The sequence below is a fragment of the Taudactylus pleione genome, unplaced genomic scaffold, assembly GCF_031769625.1.
Source record: "Taudactylus pleione unplaced genomic scaffold, aTauple2 ptg000133l, whole genome shotgun sequence".
Lineage (NCBI taxonomy): Eukaryota > Metazoa > Chordata > Amphibia > Anura > Myobatrachidae > Taudactylus > Taudactylus pleione.
Genome location: NW_028284535.1, coordinates 1,026,841 through 1,047,506, shown reverse-complemented (window position 1 = coordinate 1,047,506; position 20,666 = coordinate 1,026,841). Strand labels below are relative to the sequence as shown.

At 47.8% G+C, this 20,666-nt stretch overlaps 1 protein-coding gene across 1 annotated transcript in view; it reads right to left on the bottom strand.

The window, feature by feature from the left end:
* Positions 1–20,666, bottom strand: part of KLHDC8B (kelch domain containing 8B) — a 214,186-nt gene that overhangs the window by 73,709 nt on the left and 119,811 nt on the right. The window contains exon 3 of the mRNA XM_088473234.1: positions 6,311–6,475. Coding sequence (XP_088329360.1) covers positions 6,311–6,475 — 165 coding nt within the window. The remainder of the gene's footprint in view (positions 1–6,310; positions 6,476–20,666) is intronic.

The following is a 20,666-nucleotide window of genomic DNA, read 5'->3' as shown; positions in this document are numbered from 1 at the left end:
TGGACGGTTTTTCTCAAGGTGACCTTGAGGAAGACTTCCAGTTGAAACGTGTTGGTGGGAACTGCTTGTAACTTGGACCGCGTTGAGATGGATAGGAGCTGGATTCCACAAGCCCTTTGTAATCTTTCCTGGGATGGAAGGTCATCGTGAACTAAGTCCCTGATTCAGAGACGGACGCTCGCTCTGAATCTGGGCCTTTTTTTTTTTTGAGCGGCCTCTTGGCCACTCGCATAGCTGTGGGTGACCACCCACAGCTATAGCGAGCGGCCGGGATGATGGTCGCGATGGTCAAGACCATCGCGACCATCGGGCTTGCGACGAGACCCTTGTAGTAGGGTCTCGTGGTCGCAAGCCCCAGAGAGCTTCTGGCTCTAATAGAGCAGGCATGTGCACGACGGAGCCGGCTCCATCATGCGCATGCCCAGAGGGCAAACATCGACCTGCTCAGCGCTCGCGACCGGGTCTGAATCAGGCACTAAGTCTCTATTTGTCATACACTATCTGGCAAGTACACCAGCTAATGGAGGATATTAATGTTATTGTGAAGTGTTTAACAAATGAAAATATTGCACAATGAGGAGAAATACTTCTTTTATTTGAGGTTATCATTTCCTGGGGAGAATGCTACATCCCAATAAGGCCTCTTATGTGCAGTGATACAAGGTGTTACTTTGTGAGTAGGACCAATAATTACATATTATGGCCCAGATTTATCAACGGGTGATATTCTCGTTACCACGTTTTACTAATTCTAAATGGTGCTCCAACCAATCAGCACCTGTCATTTTTAAAACATATGACAGTCAGGAGCTGATTGGTTAGAGCACCATTTAAAATGAGTAACGAGTGATAACTTTTTCTAGTCTAGATTAAGGGCTCTGGGCCTGATTCAGCAAGGAACGCAGATGCTAATACGCACGCAATCGGTTAATTGTTGCGTTCTGCGAATGCGTATGCATCACAATTGCGATGGGAACTGCGTTTGCAGAGGCTGCGCAGGCCCAGAGCAGAGTGAGTGACAGGAAGTGCCGTTTGTGGGTGGTGACGGGGGGGTGGTGGGGCAAATGCAGGCGTGCCAGTGCGTTTCAATGTCGTTGCATGGGCGCGCATAAATTATCCACTGCGTGGCTATAAGCAGCCGTCGCACTGATAGTGTGCGTGGCTGGTAGCAATTTCTGAGTAAGGTCAGGGCTTGTGCAAGTGTGCATATGGGTCCGATGTTAACGATGGTTTCGCTATGTTCCCCTAGTATACGGATGTGAGTAAGGGGAAGTGGGTGTCCTTATGTCAGACTGCGTTCGCAATGTGAATACACACATTTAAATAGCACCGCTGATATTAGCAACTGCGATGTGTGCGTGTAAGCAGAATAGTGATCCATAGTGAATCAGGCCCTCTATTCATTATGTTAATTATCAGGGTCCGAACGGACCCCGATAATTAACATTCATACTCGCTGTGAGCGCCGGAGCAATTTATAATCGGTCCGGCGCGGAGGCAGCTGTCTCCAGGAGCAGTGAGCCAAGTGCGCATGCGTGACCTACAGGTCACACATGCGCACAAGAGCACAGACATTCGTCGGAAGGGCCAGACGATGGCGAATGCTCCCGCAGTCCAGCTCCGAAAATATTGTATATTCAGAGCTTGATGAATTCTGGGCCTGATTCAGAGCCGGACGCTCTTTCAGAGCGCTCGCTCTGAATCAGTGCCCGCCTAATGTATTTTTAGAGCGGCCTCCTGGCCGCTCGTATAGCTGTGGGTGACCACACACAGCTATAGCGAGCGGCCAGGAAGATGGTCGCGATGGTCAAGACCATCGCGACCATCGGGCTTGCGACGAAACCCTTGTGGTAGGGTCTCGTTGCCACAAGCCCTGGAGTGCTTTTGGCTCTATCAGAGCCGAAAGCACTCCCACTGACATCACTTGTGATGTCAGTGGGGCCGGCCCCAGACGGTAGGCGTTCCCATGGGAATGCCTACGTCTGGGCAGCCACGCCCCCGGCACGCCCACCAAAGGGGGCGTGCTGTCACTCAACATCGACAGCACGCCCCCTTGGTAGCGAGACTCGGAGCGACGGTTTGCCCCTCGCTATCCGGGTCTCGTGCATGCGCACGACGGAGCGCCTCGGTCGTGCGCATGCGCACTGGGCCAACATCGACCCGCTTGCGAGCACTCAGCGCTCGCGAGCGGTTCTGAATCAGGCCCTCTGTCCCCATAGTAGTGTATGAGGACAGAGGGACATTCCGCCAGAGGAAGGTAAGTAAGCGATATCTATAATATCTCCTGCTTTACCTTCCTGATGAATGGCCCGAATACTTAATTTCTACAATTGCAGGTGAAAATGGTAATTCTCCCCTGCTTTTGTAGAAACTAAGTGATGATGATTAGACGCCTATACCCCTCCCTTTTCACGAACCTGCGAAAGACAATTAAGCTGATCAGAGCAGACACTATTTTATATTAATGAGTGATAACAAGTATATCACTCGTTGATAAATCTGGGCGTATATAGGCTCCAGTGATCACTGCACAGAAAGTGTGCTTTATTCTCATTTATCCTGTAAGGTTATACAAGCAAAATCACTGGATTCCATTTTGAACTGACTACATCCTCAGCTGAGATAACGCTAGATCATCTGTATAGTTGTTTTTCCTTTCGGGAAGGTGCTGGTGATGGCCTTTTTGGTCTTAGCAGTGACTGTTCATTAGCGCACTATTACGTTAGTTTTATTGACCATACAGAAAGCTATCAGAGACTGTCAGAGAATATATGTCATTTCTAATAAGGGAAACTTCAATAATGCAGTGAGGGATGACCAGGTTATTTACTACAGGTCGCTCCTGCAATTAACATGACCTTCAAGTTCAAACTGAATGCTGACTACGTTCTTCTGATATCGACCACTTAAATCTCATAGGATTATCTCCATGCATACATTAATCTTATTAACAAGCTATGTTAGTGTTAGTGCAAGATAAGTGCTGCTACATACAGTATATGTGTTGTAATTATTATTTCCCAATGAGGTGTATGACTAATTCTGTAACATAATTCCTGCAGAGGGTAGCTGAGCAATTTCTGACTCGGGGGTGGGGCCTAGGGAGGAGTCTCAGTTGGCATCTGGGCACACTGTATGTGTGTAAGAGCTGGGGGGTGGTGCAGGGCTGCTGACTGACAGAATAGCATGTCATGCATTGGCATCCGGGCACACTGTATGTGTGTAAGAGCCGGGGAGGTGCAGGGCTGCTGACTGACTGCTGGGCCTGTCATGCACCGGCATCCGGGCACCCTGGCTCCTACACAGTATGCCCAGATGCCGGTGCATGACAGACCCAGCAGTCAGTCAGCAGCCCTGCACCACCCCCCGGCTCTTACAGGGCAGGGCTGCTGACTGACAGCTGAGCATGTCATGCATTGGCATCCGGGCACACTGTATGTGTAAGAGCCGGGGTGGTGCAGGGCTGCTGACTGAGTGCTGGGCTCGTCATGCATTGGCATCCGGGCACACTGTATGTGTGTTAGAGACGGTGAGTGGTGCAGGGCTGCTGACTGAGTGCTGGGCCCGTCATGCACAGGGGCGCCGAGGAGGGGGAAAGCAGGTACTGATTACCTGGGCCCAGGCTTGCTGGAGGGTTCATTGCTCCCCCCCCCCCCTCTTATTCCTGTCAGCGGCAGCAGCGCCCAGCAAACACTGCTGTGTGCTGGGCTGCAGTGAGTACAGTGAGGCTGCTGCTGCAGTCTCCCCTGCCTGTACCTGATGGGAGGAGGGAGAGCGATCCCAATGATCGCTACCCCTCTGGATCTGCCGCTGGATGAGATGCCCATAGTGCCCCCTGTGTGGCGTGTGGTGCCACTTTGCAGAGCTATAATTACTTTTTTGCTATACCTTTTTTCCTTAGGGGGTGTGGCCCACCATGGTTAGGCTACGCCCCCTTACAGTACCTGGTCCCAGCACCGCTCTCTGCGGCCATGGTCATGCATAGGCATCCTGGCACACTGTATGTGTGTCAGGAACATACAGTGTGCCGGGATGCCAATGACCCGCCTCGCTCATAAGCTGACATGACAGGCTCAGCCCCCAGCTCCTCGTTACACTCAGTGCAGCACTGTAAGAGGGGGGGGGGGAATCGGGCCCACGGCTACCATCGATGGCAAGAAACCATCTGATGCTCCACCATCGATTGAAAAACCATCTACCATCCACAGACAACCATCAATGGTGTTGATGGCCATCCCTAGCCTGTTACGTAACTAACGACGCCTCCTCAGTGTGGCGGCTTACTCGGCCGCGTACCTGGCGTAATGGCAAGGCCGGTACTGAGCGTTACTGTGAATGCAACTCCGGGTCAGACCCGCAATTTAGGTGTAAAAGTGGTATTACTTATACATAAGTAAACACAAACAGGCACAAATACATAATATAGCTCTGAGTCTCCTCCAACAGTTCTTTATAAGACAACAAAGTCATGTTCCTCCCCCTTCTCTCTCTCTTTCCTCCTCTAAGCTCTCAGAAAGATAAAATCTTCTCTTCCCCTTATCCCATAAACATGGATGAGGCCTCACTCTCAGCTGTTTCTCAGCCTCTTTTCCCTAAAGAAAATCTTCAGGTCACTGATGCTGACAATTTATCACGTTTACCTAGGAGACCGTTTCGTTTTGACTTGAACCTTTTACACTTTAATTGGATGGAGCTTTGCGGCACGGCCCTGAATCCTCTACGGGACTAGGGGGGTGAAATCGGCCTTCACATGGTAAAAAGACGAAGGAGAAATGGGAAGAAGAATGCAATTAGATCGGGAATGCATGTAGCCTTGTGTATGAGCTTATGAGAGAGTGTAGTGATGCATCTCAGCTACATATATAGGGCCTGATTCAGACCCACTCGCGAGCGGCTGTACGCTCGCAAGTGGGTCGATGGTCTGCACTGAGCATGCGCACGACGGAGGGAGCTCCGTCGTGCGCATGCGCCAGACACGACGAGCGAAGGACTTTCCTTCGCTCGTTGTGTCCGATCAAAGGGGGCGTGCTGTCAATGTTGATTGACAGCACGCCCCCTTTGGTGGGCGTGCCGGGGGCGTGCCTCCCTGACGGGGGCGTTCCCACGGGAACGCCTCCCGTCAGAAGCCGGCCCACTGACATCACTAGTGATGTCAGTGGGAGTGATTTTGGCTCTGATAGAGCCAAAATCACTCCGGAGCTTGCGGTTGAAAACCTCAACCGCAGGCTCCGGCTCGCAATTTCGATGGTCGCGATGGTCACGACCATCGCGGCCATCAAAATGCACGCTCGTATAGCCTGTGGGTGGTGACCCACAGCTATACGAGCGTCCAGGAGGACGCTCCATGAAAAAGGAGCCCGGCCCTCATGCAGAGCGTGCGCTCTGCTCAGAGCGTACGGCTCTGAATGAGGGCCATAGATCACAGCTGTCAGTGCTGCAGTTTAACTCTCTAAAGTCATTAGAGCCATTGATACCTGACTAGAGCTATACCCGTGCTCTGCTGTATCTCTCCAGCAATTCAGGACATTACTTTGATGTATACATAATTATACACCGGGCTGAGCTCACAAAAGCTGTGATAGCAAAAAGAACGGAGAAGAAAAACCTTGATATCCTGTTTTTTATCATTTGTATTAATAAGTCGCTGTTGCTTAATGATCGTCATACTGATTTCTTTTGTAATGCTCGCGGTTAAAAAAAAAAATTAAATGTCAGGAAATTAAGTTTTCAAAAAGACTACAAAGACTCAGAGGCCTATTCATCAACACTAAAATAACGGTTATAAGGACATTTTCCATAATTACCGTTTTTTTAGTATTCATTAACACACTGAAGACAGGAGCCCATAGGCTAACCAAATCTGAAGGCACTAGCTACCGAGGTTTGATAAATTTGGCAAAGAAACCTATTGGGGCTGCTTTTGCCAGTGAAAATGGGGGATCGCAGCAGATATCTCTGATATCGCCCTCCCTCCCCCCTCCCTGGCCACCTGTCAAAGGCTGCAGCAGCGGACCCCAACCTTCCGCCACGGTCTGCAGTGGACAGTACGGCCAGGCAGAGGGGAGCGGGCTGAAGTTTTTTTTTTTACTTTACTTTTTTTTTACTTAAACAATATAGAGCTGATCTATATTGTAACCAAGAGTAATTCAGGGTAAACGTAATTAAACTAAGAAGACATGGAAATTGATATTGCTACTCTGGGAACAACCATTGACACGTGTAAATAATATTATACTAGTAACACTACATAAAACAAGGCTTGAACATAATTAAACATCCTTATTACAGAAACCAAAGTGTCCCAACTTACCTAAGACATAGAGCCTGTTCCCTCGCAGGAAGGTGGAGGCGCCGTAACGAGGGGTGGGCATTGAGGGGAGCTGCAGCCAGTTATCTCTCGTAGGTTCGTAGACTCTGACCAAGGCCTGAGGGGAGGTGTCTGTGCCCATTCCTCCAAGTGCATAAATCTTCCCTTCTGTAAGAGAAAGAGACTGTGAGAAGCTCCAGGGGACATGGCCCAGAAGTCACTCAGGTGGGAGGAAAGCATATACTCCACGATCCAGCATTGCTCATAGATATGGAAGAGTGTTTTATACATTAGCCTGTCACATCCACGCTGCTTGGTGGGGGTACAGTACCAGCCTCCCATTCAGTGTTATACATCTTCCACTTTTACCAGCCAGGCCAATAATATAGTAACAAGGTGGCAGCACTCGGTAAAGATGAGCTTGACTGGACATTTTCTGGGTTTCATAGGGGAGGAAAGATGATTTTGTACTACTCATGTTTGTTTGTTTTTAATCTAGAGCTTGTTAATGGTGTATTTGTAGAGTTTCTGGGGCATCATTGGACACTTCTGACTTTTCTTTTATTCACAGAAATCTATGCCGTAGCAACGGTAACTCACACCACAACAGCCCGCCATTATTTAGTTAAAAGTTGGTGAAATTGTGCATTATGTTGTTTTAATGCACTGTTTTTAAAAAAAATATTTTAATTGCTGTCAATATCAGTATAGCTGTTATATTAGTGTCTGCACCACAGTTATTACCACATACACACACATTCTATATATATATATATATATATATATATATATATACACACAATAAAGAACCCGTGGGCGCTAATCAACAATGAAAAACGATTGGTTAAAATAAAATGTTAGAACAGTCCATAGCTTTATAAGAAATAAATGTGTTTGTTCCAATTTGGGGAGAATCAAAGCAGTCCAGGAAAATGATTAATTTGACTTTTCTTCATGAGATGTGGAGGAACTGTTACGATGGGAGGGAATGTCCTGAAATATACCCTCACACCAAATGTCACCCAAGAAGAAAGGCCTATAGGCCTAAGTATTAGAAACTGATACAAGAATTTATCTTTGTTTCTAAATTATTTTTAATAAAAAACAAATTTCAACATCAGAATACCGTTGTGTCAAATAACCAACGTCTTGGTGAGGTAGATGTACACCACCAATCACCCCAAAGGGCGTGAGCTCATAGGTAGATTACATCTATCAGAGAGCAGTGACTGTCTGTGAAATACGTTTATTCTTACTAGCAAGGCTTTAATTGGATGTTTCTTTTGGGGCAACTCCAATTGCTTGCATACAGCTTAAGACATCAGGTCCTAAAAGTATTATTCAGCGGTGAAAAGCTAAAAGTCTCTTTTTCTTAAAGGTGCAAAATCTTTTTTCTGATTGTACCCCTGAGGAAGTCCCATTCAAGGGACGAAACGCGTAGGGTTAAAGGTGTTGTACCCTTCTGTCCCACGTCAGGTTTCCACACCCTTTGGGGCAAGCAGGTCCGTCGCCTGGAACGCCATTGTCATTGTGTTTGCAATCCCACCCCCTCATCCGGCACTGGCATAAGTGATATACGTTCAGGGGGAGGGAGCAGGGGAGGGGCGGCAGCACAGGGTGGCAGCGGGCGCTGCAAAACCTAGCACCAGCCCTGGCAGTATATATAGTAGGAACAGCTAGAGTGCTAGGTTTCAATTAAATTTGTTTAATATATTTGAAATATACGGCTTATAAAAAGATTGCAAAGATTGTGCACACACAATTATAAATACTCTGCCGTTTAATAGTATAAAATAGTATTTTTTAAGATTGTATTTAATAGTATTTAATGGTACTTTTTAAGATTGTTTACTATCCTAACATTCTCGCCAACTACCATCCCATCTCTCTCCTCCCTTTTGCCTCCAAGCTCCTTGAGCATGTTGTTTACACCCCCCTTACCACCTTTCTTTCCTCCCACTCCCTCCTTGACCCTTTTTAGTCTGTCTTCCGTTCTCTCCACTCCACTGAAACTGCCCTCACAAAAGTCAGCAATGACCTCCTTGCTGCTAAATCCCAAGGCCACTACTCTCTTCTCATTCTCCTTGATCTCTCTGCTGCTTTTGACACTGTGGACCACCCTCTCCTTCTGCAAATCCTTCACTCCCTTGGTCTACGTGACACTGCACTCTCCTGGCTATCCTCCTACCTCTCTGACTGATCCTTCTCTGTCTCCTCTCATGGCTCCTCTTCCCCCCCACAGCCTCTTACAGTAGGAGTTCCCCAAGGTTCTGTTCTTGGACCTTTCCTATTCTCTATACGTCCTTGTAGAACTCATCAGCTCTTTTGACCTCCAATATCATCTCTATGCTGATGACACTCAGATCTACCTTTCCTCCCCTGACCTCTCCCCCTCTCTCCTCACTCGTATCTCCAACTGTCTCTCTGCTATATCTTCCTGGATGTCCCAGCGATTTCTTAAACTTAATATGTCCAAGACAGAGGTGATCAATTTCCCACCCTCCCACATAACCACATTTCCCACTCTTTCTTTATCAATTTATGGCACAACTATCTCCTCTTGCCCCAAAGTGCGCTGTCTTGGAGTTATCCTGGACTCCTCCCTCTCATTCAAACCACACATTCAGCACCTCTCACAGTCCTGCCATTTTCATCTTAAAAATATCTCCAAGATTAGACCCTTTCTCACCCAGGATGCCACTAAAACCCTCATACACTCATTGGTCATCTCCAGATTGGACTACTGTAACCTCCTCCTATCTGGCCAACCCAACTCCCTTCTCTCCCCTCTCCAGTCTGTCCTCAATGCTGCTGCTCGGCTCATCTTCCTCTCCAAACGCTGTGCATCTGCCTCCCCTCTCCTACTAGCTCTCCACTGGCTCCCCTTCCCTCTCAGAACCCAATTCAAGGTTCTCACAATCGCTTACAAAGCCCTCACCCATTCCTCTCCAATTTACATCTCTGACCTCATCTCCCTTCACTCTCCTGTTCTCCCTCTTCGTTCAACAAATGCACGCTGCCTCTCATGCCATTTGATTACTTCCTCTCACTCCCGCCTCCAAGACTTTGCCCGTGCTGCTCCCCACCTTTGGAACTCTCTCCCGCTTCCCATCAGACTCTCCACCTCTCTACAATCTTTCAAACGGGATCTCAAGACCCACTACTTCATGAAAGCCTTCCAGCTCTCATCTTAACTTGCTGCTACATATTCCTTCCTCCCTGCCTACCCCATTTGTGTCACACCTGTTTGTCTGTCCCTCCACTTTAGAATGTAAGCTCTTACGAGCAGGGCCCTCTACCCTCTTGTGCTTCTCCTTACTCTACTTTCATCTAATTCTTACTCCCCACTAGGGCACCTAACACTTGGTTACTTTGCTTTGTTGCTTATCTGGGTGTTATGGTCGCTAATGTAGCAATGTATATTACCCATGTCCTTGTCCTGTATTGTATAGTACTGTAAGTCACTGGTCAACCTATTTGTTTATGTACTTTGTAAGGCGCTGCGGAACACTTGTGGCGCCATATAAATAAATGATAATAATAATAATAGCTGTTCTTAAGTCAGGTGTCACTTGCAGAGGTGCTGTTGGCATATCTAGAGATCTGGCATCCAGCCTCACAAACGAGGTCACCCCAACAGTCCCTCCTGACAGTCACGAATCACAGCAGGTACCACCACCCAACATTTTAAAACACAATAGCAGGTAACCCACACTTACCAACTTTTAAAGTCATCTCTCTGGGAGAAGCCCGGAGAGGAGATGGTGACATCCACTTTTTGGGCCTTTCACTTCAATAGGCCCCAACTGCGTCATGCAAAATGCAGCGAATCGTGGGTCAGTGGTTAGGGGTGGAGCTAAAACGGTGCAATTTGCATAATTTTAGCCCTGTCCCCTCTCTATGCACTGGCCACTTCAATAGGAAGTGGGAGGGATGCAGGAGATTCGTCCACTCTACCGGGAGGAAGGAGGGGGGGGGTCTGCTCGGAACACAAGCCCCGCCCTCTATCTACTCAAACGTACACACTAAACCAACAAGACTCCCCCTTACTCAACAAACAGATCTCTTGTGCCAGGGACAGGACTGATGCAAGTGCCCACTGATAATGAAGAAACCAAATGTATGGATCAGGGCAGGAGGGGGGGGGGGGGGTCGCATAAATGTGATCACATAGACGAATACCACATATTTCTCCTTGTACCCAATTACGGGTTACTTGCTTCCTACTCTGCATCGAGTCTTTTGTGTGCACGAGGATCGTAGAGTTAAGTGCTTTGTACAATTCTCAGTCATACATCCATAATTGTTTAATCTTGCATGTATGGGAGAGTGGAAACTCTGACCAGCCTGGGGGGACAGTGGGTGGATGGCAATTAGACAGGAGAGAGCAGTAATAGGATGGCAATCCAGATAGTGTGCAATGAGCATATGGTATAGAGAATAGTAATAAAGCATGAGATGGGGCAATAAGAGACATGGCAGAAGATGCATCAAAGCTTCTAAAGAGAACAAGTGGAGGGAGAAGTTGTCTATAGCAACCAAACAGCTTCTAGATATCACTTTTTAGAATGTACTTGATAAATGATAGCTAGAAACTGGCTGCTATGGGCAACTTCTCTTTGGAAAGTTTGATACGTGATATAAGGATGGGATATTGGCATCGATGTTTTGTAAACATCAAAGTTTTGAGGTCAATGGGCCTGATTCACTACAGATCGCTTTTCTGCTTATACGCACGCAACGCAGTTGCTAATATCAGCGGCGATATGTAAATGTTTGCATAAGGACGCCCACTTCCCCTCACTCACATCCGTATACTTGGCCAGCATAGCAAAACAATCGGTAACATTGAGTAACATCGTGTATGGTATTGCAATGGATAATTTATGCACGCCCATGCAACGCCGTCCCAACGCACTGGCACGCATTCGTTCGCCCGCCCACCCCCCTGTCACCACCCACAAACAGCACTTCCTGTCAGTCACTCTGCCATGGGTCTGCGTAGCCTCTGCGATCGCAGTTCCGAGCACAGCGGCCGATACACGCACTGCGATTAATACGCATGCACAGTACGCAACAATCGGCCGATTGCGTGCGTAAAAGCAACTGCGTTCTTTGCTGAATCAGGTCCAATGTCTGGTGGTTTACCATCCATGGTGAGAGGTTGATGCCCACCCCCAAAATCGATGGTTATTGTACCAATATTAGTCTATATTGTACTTCCTGGCTCCTGCTCCTGCTGCGCTCTGTTTTGCCAGCCTCTTGGAAAAGACAGTGACAACCAGAATAGAACATCAATGATAAGCAGTCAGTGTCCAATGATTTGCCATTGATGGTGAGAGACTGATGTTTCACCTCAATGTGTCAATGGAAACACTGATGATAGGGTCAGTCTGTATCAATGTGATATGGGCGGTGTTCCCAGGGTCTGGCCATCTGGCAAATGGGCCGGTCCGGGCTGAAAACCTGGCCGAGCGCTCCACCTCCCAGCGCACTGCTTGGCCGGGATACTGAGAGATGGGGGTGTGCGGTGAGGCCACACCCCCATGTGGTGAAACCACAATCCCGTGCGGCAAGGCCGTGCCCCCATCCGACATGTTCACGTCCTCTTTTCGCGAGCTTGTGCACAGGGATTCCTGCCAGGGCTGGTCTGGGGGCCCAGTCCGTCCCTGTGTGTGCCTGTAATATTATGGAGTGTTTGGTTGATATTATGGGAATCATGTATCAAAGCTTAGAGAGATAAACTACCAACCAATCAGCTCATAACTGTCATGTTAAAGGCTGAATTTTAAAAATGACAGTTAGAAGCTGATGGGTTGGTACTTTATCTCTCTCCAAGCTTTGATACATCTCCCCACCTAATATGGGTGTGAGTGGTGTTAGTCTAGTCAGACACATAGGTAGACAGGGGCAGACCCGGATTTAGACCTCATGGGGCGCTAGGCAAGATACTAGTTTGGGGCCCCCTCCCTCAAACAATCCATAGCATATGTGAGTTCCTGATTCAGGGGCCTATTCATTAAACATAAAAATTCTCTGGAGATAATTAGCTTTAGAACTCTCATGGAGTTCTAGCTAATTATAGGTGGAATTCATCATTCCACCTCTCCATAAGTATCTATTCCGAAAAGCTGTCATTTTTGCGATGACAGCTTTTCGGGAAATAGATACTTTTCCCTGCCTACACTACCTTATCGCGTCTGGAAACAGTGCTGCGCATGCGCTGTTACATCTGTAAAACCAGCGCATGCGCAGCACTGCCTACAGATGCGTTAAGGCCCCACATGCCCTTACATAATTTTTTTGTTTTTCCTCCTTATAGTCAACTTTTTAAAGCTTTAAACATTACGGACATTAAAACATTAAAATGGAAAATGAAAACACAGTAGTATCCAAAATACTTGTATTTAAGTGTGCAAATACATCAAAGACATGGATGTATTTGCACACTTGAATACAAGCTTTTGGATATTAACCCCAGGAGTGCCGCCTCACGCCTCATTTCCATAACTGTGTGGGGCTGTTATGCCTTGCTATAGGAATCTGCTGTATGTTTACACGTAGGAGGGCACCTTATCTTTACCCCATCATCCTGAGTGCCGAACAATTGGATATATATATATATAATGTGTGTGTGTGAATATATCTCAATTATGGGAATGATCCATTTCCTGTGTATATATATACTGTATATATGTGTGTGTGTGTGTATATATATATATTAGGGGTGTGCACCGCCCACTTTTCGTGTTTTGCGTTTTGGTTTTGGATCTGGATCTTTCTTCGTGTTTTGGATCTGGATTGGTTTTGCCAAAACCACCCTTCCGTGTTTTGGGTTCTGGGTTTTGTGTTTTGGATCTGTATTTTTTTTAAAAAAAGCATAAAAACAGCTAAAATCACAGAATTTGTAGGTTTTTCTGCTCCTATGCTATTATTAACCTCAATAACCTTAATTTCCACTCATTTCCAGTCTATTCTGAACACCTCACACCTCACAATAGTGTTTTTATGTCCAAAAGGTTGCACCGAGGTAGCTGGATGACTATGCTAAGCGACACGAGTGGGCGGCACAAACACGTGACCCATCTAGGAGTGACACTGCAGTGGCAGACAGGATGGCAGTTAGAAAAACTAGGCCCCAAACTGTACATAATGCAAAGAAAAAAAGAGGTGCAAGATGGAATTGTCCTTGGGCCCTCCCACCCACCCTTATGTTGTATAAACAGGACATGCACACTTTAACAAATCAATCATTTCAGCGCCAGGGTCTGCCACACAACTGTGGCTGAAATGATTGGTTCGTTTGGGCCCCCACAAAACAAGCTGGCAATTAATGTGTCCCTGCACAAACTGGCTCTACGGAGGCAAGATGTCATCCTCATCCTCCTCATCCACCGATTCCTCACCCTCTTCAGTGTGTACATCCTCATCCTCACAAAGTATTAACTCGTCCCCACTTGAATCCACCACCACAGGTCCCTCTGTACCTTCTGGAGGCTGGTCTCCCTGGAAGAGCTGATAATTCATTTTGATGAACATCATCTTCTCCACATTCTGTGGAAGCAACCTCCTACGCCTTTCGCTGACAAGGTTCCCGGCTGCACTAAACACTCTTTCGGAGTACACACTGGAGGGGGGGCAACTCAGGTAAAATAGAGCCAGTTTGTACAGGGGCCTCCAAATTGCCTCTTTTTCCTGCCAGTACAGGTATGGACTGTCTGACATGCCTACTTGGATGCTGTCACCGATGTAATCCTCCACCATTCTGTCAATGGTGACAGTATCATATGCAGTGACAGTAGACATGTCAGAAATTGTTGCCAGGTCCTTCAGTCCGGACCAGATGTCCAAACTTGGTCCTGCCTGCCCTGCATCACCGCCAGCGGGTTGCTTAGGATACCTAAGTTTTTTCCTGGCAGCCCCAGTTGCGGGAGAAAATGAAGAAGGAGCCGTTGACGTGTCACGTTCCGCTTCAGCTGACAGTGTGTTCACCAGCAGGTCTTTGCACCTCTGCAGGCTTGTGTCGGCCGGAAAGAGAGACACCACATAGGCTTTAAACCTAGGATCGAGCACGGTGGCCAAAATGTAGTGGTCTGATTTCAACAGATTGACCACCCTGGAATCCTGGCAAAGCGAATGAAGGGCTTCATCCACAAGTCCCACATGCCGAGCGGAATCGCTCCGTCTTAGCTCCTCCTTCACTTTCTCCAGCTGCTTCTGCAAAAGCCTGATGAGGGGAATGACCTGACTCAAGCTGGCAGTGTCTGAACTGACTTCACGTGTGGCAAATTCGAAGGGCTGGAGAACCTTGCACAACACGGAAATCATTCTCCACTGCGCTTGAGTCAGGTGCATACCCCCTCCTTTGCCTATGTCATAGGTGGATGTATAGGCTTGTATGGCCTTTTGCTGCTCCTCCATCCTCTGAAGCATATAGAGGGTTGAGTTCCACCGCGTCACAACCTCTTGCTTCAGGTGATGGCGGGGCAGGTTCAAGAGTGTTTGCTGGCGCTCCAGTCTTCGGCACGCAGTCGCTGAATGGCGAAAGTGGCCAGAAATTTTTCGGGCCACCCAAAGCGTCTCCTGCACGCCCCTGTCGCTTTTCAGAAAATTCTGCACCACCAAGTTTATTGTGTGAGCAAAACATGGGACGTGCTGGAATTTGCCCAGATGTAATGCCCGCACAATATTGGTGGCGTTGTCAGATATCACAAATCCCCAGGAGAGTCTAAGTGGGGTAAGCCACTGGGCGATCATTTCCCTCAGTTTCTCTAAGAGGTTGTCGGCGGTGTGCCTCTTACTGAAACCGGTGATACACAGCGTAGCCTGCCTTGTAACGAGCTGGCGTTTCTGAGATGCTGCTACTGGTGACGCTGCTGCTGTTGCTGCGTAAGGTGATACATCTACCCAGTGGGCTGTCACAGTCATATAGTCCTTAGTCTGCCCTGTTCCACTTGTCCACATGTCCGTGGTTAAGTGGACATTGTGTACAACGGCATTTTTCAGGACACTGAGGACACTTTTTCTGACGTTTCTGTACAGTCTCGGTATCGCCTGCCTAGTGAAGTGGAATCTAGACGGGATTTGGAACCGGGGACACACTACCTCCATCAATTGTCTAAATCCCACTGCACTAATGGCGGATACCGGACGCACGTCTAACACCAACATAGCAGTCAAGGCCTCAGTTATACGTTTTGCTTCAGGATGACTGCTGTCGTACTTCATCCTCCTCGCTAAGGACTGTTGGAGGGTCAATTGTTTAGTAAAAGTAGTGGTGTTCCTACTTCCTCTCTGGGATGATGAACGACTCCCAGCAGCAGCAGCAACAGCAGCAGCGGCAGCAGTAGGCGTAGCAATGCAGGATCCTCCGGAGGAATCCCGGATAGGAGAGTCAGTCATGCCAGTGATATGGCCTGCAGGACTACTTCCGATCCTGACTAAGGAGGAAATTGACGAGGAGGGAGTTGACGGTGTGGTTTGCAGGCGCTTGGATACAACAGGACAACGGGATTTAGGTGTCCCTGGACTGCTTACGGTCTGAGCCAAAGTTTCTGAACTTGACAGTAACTTTTTATGAACGCGCTGCAGGTGCCGTATAAGGGAGGATGTTCCTAGGTGGTTGACGTCCCTACCCCTACTTATTTCACCTTTACATATGGTACATATGGCAAGACAGTTGTTGTCCGGATTTGGATAGAAATATTGCCAGACCAAAGAGGTGGAATGTTTGGTCTTCTGCCCAGGCATGACCGTGATGGGCTTTTTCATCCCACGGACAACAACTGTCTCCCCCGGAGCCTGATTTAAACAAACCACATCACCATCAGAATCCTCCTCGCCAACTTCCTCCTCAGCGCCAGCTACACCAGTATCCTCATCCTGTTGTACTTCAACAGTGACATCTTCAATTTGCATATCAGCAAGTGGACTGTGGGTGCTCCTTTCAGCACTTGCAGGGGGCGTGCAAATGGTGGAAAGAGCCACCTCTTCCCGTCCAGTGCTGGGAAGGTCAGGCATCGCAACCACCACCACACTTGGACTCTCCTTGGGGATTTGTGATATCTTCTTAGAAAGCACAGTTCTTCGCTGTGCTTTTGCCAGCTTAACTCTTTTGATTTTTTTAGTGGGAGGAGTGCTTCCATCGTCATGTGAAGCTGAACCACTAGTCATGAACATACTAGGGATCGACCTTAGCCGTTCCTTGCCACTCCGTGTCGTAAATGGCATATTGGCAAGTTTACGTTTCTCTTCAGCTGATTTAAATGTCTTTTTCAAGGTCATTTTCCTGAACTTTGCCATTTGGGATTGTATGTGCCCTCTACTATGACATTGGGCATCGGCCTTGGCAGACGACGTTGATGGCATGTTATCGTCTATGTCATGACTAGTGGCAGCAGCTTCAGCACTAGGAGGAAGTGGTTCTTGATCTTTCTCTATTTTATTTTTATCGGAGAAAGTTTGGTCCTCCATTTATGTTATATCGATTTGATATATACGTGCGGCTAAACACAGAAAATAATTTTTTTTTTGGTTTGGACTGGAGTGTACTTTGTGGGTTACAGCACCCTTTAACGGTCAAGCCAGCCGGCCCTTTACTTATGACACAGGCGCACTCTTGGCACTACTTTGTTGATGCACGTGCGGCTACTGCGCACACAATTCACAAACACAGAAAATAATTTTTTTTTGGTTTGGACTGGAGTGTACTTTGGGGGTTACAGCACCCTTTAACGGTCAAGCCAGCCGGCCCTTTACTTATGACACAGGCGCACGCTTGGCACTACTTTGTTGATGCACGTGCGGCTACTGCGCACACAATTCACAAACACAGAAAATAATTTTTTTTTGGTTTGGACTGGAGTGTACTTTCGGGGGTTACAGCACCCTTTAACGGTCAAGCCAGCCGGCCCTTTACTTATGACACAGGCGCACGCTTGGCACTACTTTGTTGATGCACGTGCGGCTACTGCGCACACAATTCACAAACACAGAAAATAATTTTTTTTTAGGTTTGGACTGGAGTGTACTTTCGGGGGTTACAGCACCCTTAACGGTCAAGCCAGCCGGCCCTTTACTTATGACACAGGCGCACGCTTGGCACTACTTTGTTGATGCACGTGCGGCTACTGCGCACACAATTCACAAACACAGAAAATAATTTTTTTTTTGGTTTGGACTGGAGTGTACTTTCGGGGGTTACAGCACCCTTAACGGTCAAGCCAGCCGGCCCTTTACTTATGACACAGGCGCACGCTTGGCACTACTTTGTTGATGCACGTGCGGCTACTGCGCACACAATTCACAAACACAGAAAATAATTTTTTTTTGGTTTGGACTGGAGTGTACTTTCAGGGGTTACAGCACCCTTTAACGGTCAAGCCAGCCGGCCCTTTACTTATGACACAGGCGCACGCTTGGCACTACTTTGTTGATGCACGTGCGGCTACTGCGCACACAATTCACAAACACAGAAAATAATTTTTTTTTGGTTTGGACTGGAGTGTACTTTCGGGGGTTACAGCACCCTTTAACGGTCAAGCCAGCCGGCCCTTTACTTATGACACAGGCGCACTCTTGGCACTACTTTGTTGATGCACGTGCGGCTACTGCGCACACAATTCACAAACACAGAAAATAATTTTTTTTTAGGTTTGGACTGGAGTGTACTTTCGGGGGTTACAGCACCCTTAACGGTCAAGCCAGCCGGCCCTTTACTTATGACACAGGCGCACGCTTGGCACTACTTTGTTGATGCACGTGCGGCTACTGCGCACACAATTCACAAACACAGAAAATATTTTTTTTTGGTTTGGACTGGAGTGTACTTTCGGAGGTTACAGCACCCTTTAACGGTCAAGCCAGCCGGCCCTTTACTTATGACACAGGCGCACGCTTGGCACTACTTTGTTGATGCACGTGCGGCTACTGCGCACACAATTCACAAACACAGAAAATAATTTTTTTTTAGGTTTGGACTGGAGTGTACTTTCGGGGGTTACAGCACCCTTAACGGTCAAGCCAGCCGGCCCTTTACTTATGACACAGGCGCACGCTTGGCACTACTTTGTTGATGCACGTGCGGCTACTGCGCACACAATTCACAAACACAGAAAATAATTTTTTTTTTGGTTTGGACTGGAGTGTACTTTCGGGGGTTACAGCACCCTTAACGGTCAAGCCAGCCGGCCCTTTACTTATGACACAGGCGCACGCTTGGCACTACTTTGTTGATGCACGTGCGGCTACTGCGCACACAATTCACAAACACAGAAAATAATTTTTTTTTTGGTTTGGACTGGAGTGTACTTTCGGGGGTTACAGCACCCTTAACGGTCAAGCCAGCCGGCCCTTTACTTATGACACAGGCGCACGTTTGGCACTACTTTGTTGATGCACGTGCGGCTACTGCGCACACAATTCACAAACACAGAAAATAATTTTTTTTTTGGTTTGGACTGGAGTGTACTTTCGGGGGTTACAGCACCCTTAACGGTCAAGCCAGCCGGCCCTTTACTTATGACACAGGCGCACGTTTGGCACTACTTTGTTGATGCACGTGCGGCTACTGCGCACACAATTCACAAACACAGAAAATAATTTTTTTTTTGGTTTGGACTGGAGTGTACTTTCGGGGGTTACAGCACCCTTAACGGTCAAGCCAGCCGGCCCTTTACTTATGACACAGGCGCACGCTTGGCACTACTTTGTTGATGCACGTGCGGCTACTGCGCACACAATTCACAAACACAGAAAATAATTTTTTTTTTGGTTTGGACTGGAGTGTACTTTCGGGGGTTACAGCACCCTTAACGGTCAAGCCAGCCGGCCCTTTACTTATGACACAGGCGCACGCTTGGCACTACTTTGTTGATGCACGTGCGGCTACTGCGCACACAATTCACAAACACAGAAAATAATTTTTTTTTAGGTTTGGACTGGAGTGTACTTTCAGGGGTTACAGCACCCTTAACGGTCAAGCCAGCCGGCCCTTTACTTATGACACAGGCGCACGCTTGGCACTACTTTGTTGATGCACGTGCGGCTACTGCGCACACAATTCACAAACACAGAAAATAATTTTTTTTTGGTTTGGACTGGAGTGTACTTTCGGGGGTTACAGCACCCTTTAACGGTCAAGCCAGCTGGCCCTTTACTTATGACACAGGCGCACGCTTGGCACTACTTTGTTGATGCACGTGCGGCTACTGCGCACACAATTCACAAACACAGAAAATAATTTTTTTTTAGGTTTGGACTGGAGTGTACTTTCGGGGGTTACAGCACCCTTAACGGTCAAGCCAGCCGGCCCTTTACTTATGACACAGGCGCACGCTTGGCACTACTTTGTTGATGCACGTGCGGCTACTGCGCACACAATTCACAAACACAGAAAATAATTTTTTTTTTGGTTTGGACTGGAGTGTACTTTCGGGGGTTACAGCACCCTTAACGGTCAAGCCAGCCGGCCCTTTACTTATGACACAGGCGCACGCTTGGCACTACTTTGTTGATGCACGTGCGGCTACTGCGCACACAATTCACAAACACAGAAAATAATTTTTTTTTGGGTTTGGACTGGAGTGTACTTTCGGGGGTTACAGCACCCTTAACGGTCAAGCCAGCCGGCCCTTTACTTATGACACAGGCGCACGTTTGGCACTACTTTGTTGATGCACGTGCGGCTACTGCGCACACAATTCACAAACACAGAAAATAATTTTTTTTTTGGTTTGGACTGGAGTGTACTTTCGGGGGTTACAGCACCCTTAACGATCAAGCCAGCCGGCCCTTTACTTATGACACAGGCGCACGCTTGGCACTACTTTGTTGATGCACGTGCGGCTACTGCGCACACAATTCACAAACACAGAAAATAATTTTTTTTTTGGTTTGGACTGGAGTGTACTTTCGGGGGTTACAGCACCCTTAACGGTCAAGCCAGCCGGCCCTTTACTTATGACACAGGCGCACGCTTGGCACTACTTTGTTGATGCACGTGCGGCTACTGCGCACACAATTCACAAACACAGAAAATAATTTTTTTTTGGTTTGGACTGGAGTGTACTTTCGGGGGTTACAGCACCCTTTAACGGTCAAGCCAGCCGGCCCTTTACTTATGACACAGGCGCACGCTTGGCACTACTTTGTTGATGCACGTGCGGCTACTGCGCACACAATTCACAAACACAGAAAATATATTATTTTTTTAGCACTTGGGGGGAGCACCCCTGATGGACAGAGCACCCCCTGGACAACACTACAGCACCCCTTTATGACTGGGACACTGCACAGGACTTTGGAGTGGACACAGCCCCTATGGAGAACTGACTGCACAACACAGTCCAGCCAGCCCCTA